General features: G+C 41.6%; 2 protein-coding genes and 3 non-coding genes across 5 annotated transcripts in view; 2 read left to right on the plus strand and 3 right to left on the minus strand.

Moving 5' to 3' along the window:
• Positions 1-1,379: 1,379 nt before the first annotated feature.
• Positions 1,380-1,451, minus strand: Trnap-ugg (transfer RNA proline (anticodon UGG)). The gene has a single exon. It is a non-coding gene; the product is annotated as a tRNA-Pro (tRNA).
• A 1,435-nt stretch (positions 1,452-2,886) lies between these two features.
• On the minus strand, positions 2,887-2,958 carry Trnav-cac (transfer RNA valine (anticodon CAC)). The gene has a single exon. It is a non-coding gene; the product is annotated as a tRNA-Val (tRNA).
• Positions 2,959-3,560: 602 nt separating this feature from the next.
• Trnan-guu (transfer RNA asparagine (anticodon GUU)) lies at positions 3,561-3,634 on the plus strand. Its single transcript has one exon. It is a non-coding gene; the product is annotated as a tRNA-Asn (tRNA).
• Positions 3,635-5,816: 2,182 nt separating this feature from the next.
• Positions 5,817-7,255, minus strand: LOC138026607 (uncharacterized). The gene has a single exon (XM_068874022.1). It carries the CDS (start codon positions 7,190-7,192, stop codon positions 6,608-6,610), a length of 585 nt encoding a protein of 194 aa, XP_068730123.1. The 5' UTR covers positions 7,193-7,255; the 3' UTR covers positions 5,817-6,607.
• A 173-nt stretch (positions 7,256-7,428) lies between these two features.
• The window catches only part of LOC138027896 (nuclear nucleic acid-binding protein C1D-like), a 12,285-nt gene continuing 9,713 nt past the window's right edge, over positions 7,429-10,000 (plus strand). Inside the window, exons 1-2 of the mRNA XM_068875516.1 lie at positions 7,429-7,593; positions 8,979-9,045. Of these exons, the coding sequence (XP_068731617.1) occupies positions 7,453-7,593; positions 8,979-9,045 (208 nt within the window). The 5' untranslated portion in view covers positions 7,429-7,452. The remainder of the gene's footprint in view (positions 7,594-8,978; positions 9,046-10,000) is intronic.

The following is a 10,000-nucleotide window of genomic DNA, read 5'->3' on the forward strand; positions in this document are numbered from 1 at the left end:
CGACTTTTGTGTGTCTGAATTCGCGTGCAGTACACCTCGAAGTCGCGAAGTCTCTAGATACTGATGATTTTATTCTTGTTTTGACCAGGACGAACTTTGTTGGGGCAGATCGCGAAATCAGGGATGCCGTAAATCGAATTGATAATGACAAGGTTGGAAGATAATTGATGCAGCGTGGATGTAAGTGGGTGTTCCACCCTCCTAAGGCCTCCCACATGTCCGGAGTCTGGGAACGATTGGTAAAAACGGTAAAACGAAGCTTGAAGGCCATCCTGGGAAAAGATCTTATCAATGAAGAGGTTCTCCAAACAGTGTTTACCGAGGCTGAGCGTATCGCTAACTCTAGACCTCTGACAAGAAACCCTTTTAGCCCTGATGACAGGGAACCTCTCACGCCAAATCATTTCTTGAACATTTGCCCTTCTACGAACCTGCCCCGGGAAGTTTTTGAAGAGAATGAAAGGATGAGCAGGAAGAGATGGAGACAAGCTCAAGTTCTTGCCAATCATTACTGGAAGCGTTGGTTGAGAGAATATGTCCCATCGTTGCAAGAAAGACAAAAGTAGAACCAAGTTCGAAGAAACCTACGCATTGGAGACCTCGTCCTGATCGCTGATGATAATGTTCCAAGGAACCAGTGGCCCTTATGTCGAGTTGCAGGCGTGTTCCCTGGCAACGATGGATTAGTGAGGAGTGTCGAAGTGAAAGCTAAAGGATCTTTTTTCAAGCGACCAGTTACCAAGATTTGTTTGCTAGAAGCGGCAGATGATGAAGAAGGACAGTGAGCTTCGCTGAACGGCCTGCTTGGTAACAAGAATGATTTTCAAATAACATGAACTTCGGTCAAAAGGCGTTCATGGGGGGCGCGATGTTGTCACCGGAACTACTTTCTGAACCGGAACTCGAGTACACGTCATCTCCCATGATACCTCTGGGTCATACGCCATGTGCTGGAAGAGTCGGACATGTTTAGTTTGAAATTGTTTGAATATTCTTTCCATCGAACGAAAAATATGGACTATGTCGCTTTTGATTGACTTCTACCCGGACTCGTCAACATATGTAAGTTTTGTAGAATTTTCGCACTCGTTGTTTTTGAAACCTATTTCTGACAGCTTTCATAAGATACACTCATATCTGTTGCAGCGAATCTACTACTACAACAACAACTTGTGAGATCGAAATAAAAGGCAGAGAAACCAGTAGAACCTGTGTACGTGAAACTGTTGTCGAATCTCGATATTCACGGAGCCGGGATTGAGAGAATTGCAGGAGTGACTACAGCTACGTTGACCTCCAATGGCGAAAGAAGAGTGTGCCGTATGTTGGGGCGTGATACTGACGGCAAGTTCTTGATCTATGAACATTGCTGTATAAAAGGGCCTGTCCGGCAGTCGAATCCGGGACCTCTCGCACCCAAAGCGAGAATCATGCCACTAGACCAACAGGCCGTGCAGGGAAAGCTACCGTCACGCCCACTGTGTTGCAAATTACTTGAGCGAGAGTTGAAAAGAAACGCTACCACTTGTCCTAATGTGGTGGTCTATGTCTAAATTGTCTCATTGTTAATCACCACGTGAGTGAAGTAGCTGAGTTGAGGCAATTCGCGTTTAACAGGTACCGATGCACAGACCCAGACGGACAGAAGGAAAGTGCATTTTCTTCGACTTGACCACAGGCGCCCCAAGCTGAAAATACGTGGTGTATGCGACAGTTTGTGTATATAGAGAATTGTATGGGAAAATTACTGATCGTAAAAAAATTGTGTAAATAACTATCTCATTTGAAATAAAGTTTTCCTACCTCAAATGTGTGACCAACTTGTCTCTTTTGGCGAGTTTCGAGCCATTCTGACGCCGTTTAGTGAAGTCATCCGGAAGGCCGTTGCTGAAATAATGGGAAGGCCGGTGACTCCGTCCATCGCTGGCCAGACCTCACTCCACAAATCGTTTTCTTCTCAACAGGAAAAGTCCCGAATCGCAATAAAAACAACAGTTCCATAAAGCCCAATAAATTTCACTCCAAATACGTGTGTTTCGGCGGCCGAAAGACTCGTGGCGAACGAAAACTTTGCCTTAAAATTCACCGGGTAGTCAACAACGGAAACTCGCAAGATGGTTTCAGCCTCAACTCTGATTGGTCCATTTGAATTTGACCGCGCGCTGGCAACACGACCGTTGTTGACTGCCCAGTCACAAGTCAACAACGGTCGTGTTGCCAGCGCGCGGTCAAATTCAAATGGACCAATCAGAGTTGAGGCTGAAACCATCTTGCGAGTTTCCGTTGTTGACTACCCGGTCACAAGCCTCTGAGGAAAGCCGAAGAGGTGAATTTTAAGGCAAAGTTTTCGTTCGCCACGAGTCTTTCGGCCGCCGAAACACACGTATTTGGAGTGAAATTTATTGGGCTTTATGGAACTGTTGTTTTTATTGCGATTCGGGACTTTTCCTGTTGAGGAGAAAACGATTTGTGGAGTGAGGTCTGGCCAGCGATGGATGGAGTTACCTCCCTTCCCATTATTTCAGCAACGGCCTTCCGGATGACTTCATTAAACGGGGTCAGAATGGGTCGAAACTCGCCAAAAGAGACAAGTTGGTCACACATTTGAGGTAGGAAAACTTTATTTCAAATGAGATAGTTATTTACACAATTTTTTTACGATCGGTGATTTTCCCATACAATTCTCTATATACACAAACTGTCGCATACACCACGTATTTTGAGCTTGGGCCGCCTGTGACTTGACAACATATGATCACTGGTCTTTGGAGATTGCGGGACTGCAGGTTGTTGGGCTGGAATAAACATGGTGTAGCAGTCTTCAAAATGAGAAACCTGGAGTTGTGGTCGTTTAGCTTCAGCTATAGGCTCCTCAAAAATGCATTTTGTTTTCGGCAGGATTTGAACCTGCGACCTTCCGCGTGTGAGGCGGACGTGATAATCACTACACTACGAAACAAGCACGACTTTGTGAGCGGTTAAACATTTGCGGGCTGTTAAGGAGTATGAAATTAAAAAGGATCACTGTGCTCTCAAGTGATCCAAATTTCACAACTGCACTCTTCTGATGTAAGGCTTTTCTTTTAAGAATGAGGAACTTCAGGCATTGCAAAAAGCGTATTTAAAATCAGGCTTGCTTTTAAAGTTTCTTTGTCTTTGGTGTGTGTGAAACTCGAAGATTCTTGCGGAATAGAGTTGTCACCGTGAAATGGAACATTAAGATACTGGAGTGTAAGTGCAAGGAATAAATGCTCTCAAGGGTTACCACTAGTGCAACAAAATCAAAGGAACGTTAAAAATTTCTTCAAAGACGTTGTGGGCTGGTTGTTTTGTCGACAGCTGTTGGAAATAACGAAGCAAGTGAGGCATGAGTAGAAGGAAATCAAAGGATCGTTAACAACACGTTCTGGACTGGTTGTTCTTTTTCTCGACACTGCTACTTTCGTGTCTGAAAAGGTCAAGAAAAAATGGCTGCAGGAATTTAGAAGGCTCATCGCATAGTCGTGGTCAAGATTGAGTGGAACTTTATCCAATCATGTCCTCGGCCAAGCGGCAGACCTGTCTCTGTGGCGCAATCGGTTAGCGCGTTCGGCTGTTAACCGAAAGGTTGGTGGTTGAAGCCAACCCAGGGACGCTTACTTTTGATTGGCATAGGCCAGCTGTAGGCAAACAAGTCAAGGTTGGCCATGACTAAGGGGCCAATCGGAAGATCACTTCGTCACCTTCGTCAAAGCGAGTCTATGTGTGAGGTCTTTGCCTTGAAAGCGATTTTCATTCATCTGTAGAGTTGATTACGGGCGTTTTTCGGGTCAACATAAACAGCTTTAAAAAATGGAGGATTCCAAGTTTCCTGAAAAAATCAGCAGGTGGAGGTTATTCCTCCGTGAGGCTCCTTTTCTGTCACTTGCCATGAATGTCCCAGTGATTTCACAGTCACCAGGTGAACAGGAGTTCCCATCGTTGAACCAATAGAGACCTTGTTTAGAAGTTTACAGCGGATAAACTGCTCTTCATTCCAAGGAAAGATTCGCAGACATGACATGATTAAACTTGGTAACAATACAACAGGCTGCCTGTGGAAACTCCGGGTGTCGATTTCGGTACCTCCCGCATACGAAGTGGGCGCTATATTCCCCGTTTCCCGGAACCACGCTTGGTAAGTGATAATTATGCGATTTGCACTTAAATGTTTGCCACCGCGATGCCTTGAGCTTCTTATTTGCATCGTCTGTTTTTGCCTCGACACCTCGTCGTCCGTGATCAGATATATCATTGAAGAGAGCATCAGGTCGAAAGAAAGCTTAGGATTAGGCACAAAAGTGACACGAGCGACCAGCTATGGAAATGTCACAAGACCACTTGTCAACGTTAAATCTTATGAGTAAGAGAGAGTATAATGTCATCCAGCTCTGTGGTTTAGAAGACAACTCGACCAAGGTGAGAGCATCCTAAGACAAGGCATTTTACTGCTGCCGCCATATTGACGATTCCTAGTTAAAGTAATTTTCATTGTTTTCATATACGAACAGCCATGCAGTCAAAAGGCACTTTTCGTGCTGGCATATACAACCAGACTTTTGAGACCCGCATATACGTGCATTTTAGCGCATATACGCACATTTTAGCACCAGTATATATGGGCCCTTTTAGGAAGCGTATGTTTGGCCATTTAAAACGCGCATATACGCGATCTTAATGGTCGTATACATGGGCTCAAAGCCCATACGTATCGTATTTAAAAGAGTATACGCGGCAGAAAAACCCGCGTATACCCTGTCGTAATTTTGAAACGAATGGGCAACCATAGTTATCGAGATTCCTATACAAATCCTTATAATTGTTTACCTTTTGACTCTGGGCCACCTGTGGTCACAGTAATGTTAGCTAGTTTCCATTCCTCCTCTTCTATGAGCGGCCATTTCAGGAACGTTTTCGTGAGTCCTTCGGATATTTCCGTACTCTTAGTTGTGTTTCTGTTTTATATGCTCAGATTGGACAATTTCTTTATGATTTTGAGTTACAATGGTTGTTTTGGTCTTGGTACACTTTTAAAAGGCAAATAGGAAAAATTCCAAAATTTTTGTTCATTTCACCTTTAGGAGAAGGCGGCAGATTCAGAGGTAGGGAGTTCAAGATCAAATGTTGCCCGGCCTGCTGAGTATACAGAAAGGTCTTGAGAAATGTGCAATTTCTGTTGGTAGCGTTGTGTAGAGTGAGTAGTATTCTGGGGGGGGGGGGGGGGATAGGATGGAGGTGATGGAGAAGACCAGGAATGGGTGAGTGAGTAGAAGGGAGGGAAAAATGTCAATTTTTTTTTAACCCCCTAAAAAAACCAAGTCCCAGCTTTTTTAACTACACCTCCAAAAAAAGAACAATCTCCTTTTGAGACAGTTGATTAAAAAAAAAACAGTTTAAGAAATTTAAACGGGTTTGAAAAAAAATCAAATATAAAAAATTTAAACCCCAACATATACGTTCCTTCTTCGACGGAACGGAATAAGGGAAAATTTTCTTACTTTTACGACTTGTAGCAGTCTCCCGCTTGCCGTTTCACGTAAACACGATGCTAAAATAATTTTAACAACCGGCGTTTGAGGTATAAGTTTACCGTCTTTACGATAACGTCGTAAGGTTTCCAGTTGTAAGTGGTTCTCTTGCTTTGCAGTTTTGGATGGAGAATATACTTTTCAATGAGTTCAGGGCTGGGCAAATGACTTTAAGAGAGAGTTCCAGAATTTCCACCCCTACCCCATCCCATTTTCTTTCCGCGCAATTGCAAAAATCTAAAAATATATATATCAACACTCGAGGGAAAATACTTGAGCCACTACAAGCTCACTACAAGACTTGTTTTAATAAAATTACATTTAGTACTACTAGTATAAGAAATACTGAACTGCTGACGAGTGAATGGACAAAATAAGTGATCCACGTTATAATATATCAATGCCACAAACTTCTACCAGCAGCAGAGGCAAATACTAATTCCTTATAAAGAAAAGTAAAGAATAGGAATACTTGATAAAAAAGCACATTTGCAAATTTGGCATTTAAACAGCCCAGGCCAAACAGAAATACCTACGCAAAAATAACCAGGAAACATTCTGAGGAAAAATTCGAAAGTCTATATAAAACATGTGTTTGTCGTTCATTCAAACAATAAAAGTGGGAATACAAAATGATCGGCAATTTGTAAGAAAAGTTAAAAGAAAGTAAAGTAACTTTGGCTCAGTTTGGAACTACTCGTGCTGGCCGGAGTTATTTCTGCTGGAGGCAGCCCTCAGTTAACTCTTAACACCAATGGAAATTTTCCGTGAGTCCGCTGCATCTGTACGATTTATTTGCGAATAGCCAGACGATTTAATTGTTGATTAAAATGAAACGAATACCGTAACGCTCCGGCTAAGCGAAAACGTCGAGCCAGTGTAGTGCCGAACCCATTGGAGAATTTGACCTGCGAGTGGAACTTGAAACAGGCCTAAGTCAAAAGGTCGTCACCATGTTACAAAATTTTTATTCATGCATACGGTTTTCAAAATGATAAAATATTTGCCAAAAGTTGTAGTTGAAGGGTATTAGTAGATTACAACAGTTCAATGTGAAATCTTCAGTACCTTCTTGAGCTTTTTTCAAATTCTTTCACCATATCGCTCAATTTGTGCATAGCTTCGTAAATGCCTTCACCATTCTTTGCGCATGCTTCTTGAACATGCCATGGATTCGCTTTATGCTGCAACAGAGAAAGCTTTTGAGCAAGATCGTTCGCTTTCAAGGCTCTCGGAAGATCTTGCTTATTTCCCACAACAACTACCGGAACCCTCTCCATTTCCGGGCTTTCAAGAACACTGAACAGCTCGTTTCTTGCTTCTGATATCCTTTCCAAGTCAGAGCTATCAACAACGAAAATCAAGCCTTGGGTATTCTGAAAGTAGTGCCGCCAAAGTGGCCGGATCTTCTCCTGACCGCCCACATCCCACACTGTAAAAGTGACCCCCTTGCATGGACTTACGGTCTCCACATTGAAACCAATGGTTGGAATGGTGCTAACGGTTTCATTTAACTTCAGTTTGTACAAGATCGTGGTCTTCCCAGCTGCATCAAGCCCCACCATCAAAATACGGGCTTCGTGATTTGAAAAAGATTTCAACAGTTCGCTCATTCTCGAGAAAAACTGAGATAGTGTCATACCCATTATCAAAATCTTGGCAGTCGAAGGGCTGAAGTTACTCAACTCTGTCTTCTTTTACATTTACCTTTTAATGTGCTGAAAACTGCGCATCTTATATATACTCTTTTTGGACTTGCTGTAATTCAGAACATAATTTTTGTTCACTTTCCTCTTTCCACGTTGCACTTTTTGACGTTCCTGAATTTTGACGTCAGTTGCTACTAAATATAGAAACACCATTATTAGAGCCCAGGTTACTGTCAGTTTGTAGAACAATTTCCAAGATGGCGGCCGAAGGCGAACCTGAACCTGATTTACCACAAGAAGTAACTGAATCACTCGAGACTTTTCATGAAGCATTGGGCAAGGTTGAGGATGTCTTTAAGTCCCTCTTGGAGACCTCTGTCGATGAGATGAAAGAAAAGGTAAAGACGTCGAGTAAATTGATGCTGGTGTTCACGAGAGCTTGAGCATAAAAATTAAGGCTAACACACGTGGACAATAATAGATGGAGAAACCCAGCTGGAAACGAGTTGGCGGCTAACAAATCCTGTTGGGTTTTATGGCGGAATAGAACCCAAAACTTCAGCTTGTACGTAAAGGCGTTTGAAAAATGTGTTTTATCGGTAGTAATCATTTAGCTGATCAAGCGATTGCATTGTTACTGCTTAGCTTGGGGACTCTACAAATCATTTTGAAACTTTTGAAATCAAACGGGTGATTTCAATTCAAATCAAAAGTGGGGTGGACTTTCATATACCGGACTAAAATGGCGGAGGAGAAAACCTGCGCTAAAGTATAGTGTTGATTGCAGCTCAGAGATACTGTTAGCGTCCATTGAAGACGGAAAGTCTTTCGTTATTCATAGCCATTAGATTTTCTTGTATTCCAAATTTCACTCAAACAACAGTAAATTGTGTTACACAGAAACATATTACAAATAGCTGCACCACAGAGCGCTTGATCAAACTTGTTATTGCCGAGTTGAAGTCAACTAACTTCTGTTTAACATGAAATAAAGGAAAAACTTAGGCTACAGCTGTAAATAATAATATTTGCATTGCACAAGAGTAAACAGGTAGTATCACAAATCTACCGTTTTTACTCAGCAGGGAATCATAGGCTGTGAATGATTTCTAAAGCAAAAGGGATGCTTTTTGTTTAATTTTATATTAAGGCTGAATGTTTAAAATCTTAAATGCTTGAATTGGTTTTGGGCACAGTATACGTGTACATGTATATATTATATATTGTGGTTCCATTTGATGGGCATTGATCATTTTGCATGAAGTCATTCCTTTGGCTAGACTTGTCATGTGTTTTGCACTTAAGTTTTGGAATGCTTATCTCTGAGCTACTCTGTTCTTGGAGGAAAAAACCCCTCATAGAAGAATAAAGGACCAGCGTACATGCTTTCACCCACATACATTTATACATATGACTTTGAGTTCGGTAGCCTGCTTGCAGGCTGTAATTAGTGTTTTGAAGCGCAAGGTTCAAGAGATTCCAAGCCTGGTAAATTTGGTCGCCCTAATATAGACCACTTTCATAAATGGCGACCACTTTTACATTCTTTTGTCTTTATGTTAATTAGACCTACTGTCCTCATTTTAAACAAAAGTTCTCTTGAAATTTGCTTGTCGTAGCGAGGCTAGTTAGGCTTACATTTAGCATTAAAGCAAAAGAATATTTTATCTGGCCGCCAGTATGAAAGAGGTCAATTGGACGATATAGTGGAGGATCTGGGACAAGTGACAAAGCGAGTCTATGGATAAATTTTTATTTCTTTTTTTCTTAATTTTACCATTAGATGAATCCACTAGAGAGTGCCAAACTTGATCTTGTGGTAGCTTATGCTGTTAACTCGATGTTTTGGAGTAAGTCAAAATCAAGCTCTTGTAAAATTTCATTCTGTCTAGTTCATTGTCCTCCTCTGACATATTAAAAGCCATTGTGTTTGATTTGGAATGACACAAGGTTTGGTGTTACATTTAAGAATAAAGCCAGCCATATTGAAATAATATTATTGCTGAGTGACGATTCAATGACTCCATGTTGTAATTAGCAAGGTAATTAAATTCATGGCTGTGCTCTAACGGCGCCCGGTCGCCTGAGGCGACTAACATTTGTTTTCGGGCGAGTGAGAAAAACTACCCGGTCGCCCGGCCGGGCACTCTGGCTTTATTGTATTTCTAGCTGATAAGGCGGCTAAAAATTTTAATATGTTGGTGGTTACAGTTTACGAAACCTCTCAGAAAATGTTTTTTCTTCGTACAAAACAGTCGGTTCAAGGGCCGTTCCACATGATTTCACATGTGACATAATCTGTGACTTTGCACGTGACGGCCGGCGGCCGCACAAATTTCGATTCTTTCTCAAAAAAATAGCATTAAATTTGGAACGTGGAGTTTGGCATTTCTTGGTTATAGTTTAAAAAAAAAAGTGCGGCCGGCAAAGCGGTGTAATTTACTTTTGTATGAACCCGGGAATCGCAGGTTATGCAATAGTTTATGCAAATTTAACATTTTTACAATTTTTTGCGGCTGCGCCTGCTTGGCTAAAATACATTTAGGTTATGGTTGTTTTTCCCCAGTATATGAAATAACGAAATAAGAAAAAAGGAAAGATATCATGTTATTTGTTGTTGTTTTAGAAACAGAGCGATCCCGCGTTGTCTTTAGTTCGTGACAAACCATTGCATGCCCTAAACAAACGCTGTAACTGGCGCTTTGACCGAATCCACAAAAAGCTCATTCCACTATTAAAACATTTTACTGATAATATAAGAAAAAAATACTTTAGTTCTGTCCTGTAGCAATGATTTTCGTCCAA

The sequence above is a fragment of the Montipora capricornis genome, chromosome 12, assembly GCF_036669925.1.
Source record: "Montipora capricornis isolate CH-2021 chromosome 12, ASM3666992v2, whole genome shotgun sequence".
Taxonomy (NCBI): Eukaryota; Metazoa; Cnidaria; class Anthozoa; order Scleractinia; family Acroporidae; genus Montipora; species Montipora capricornis.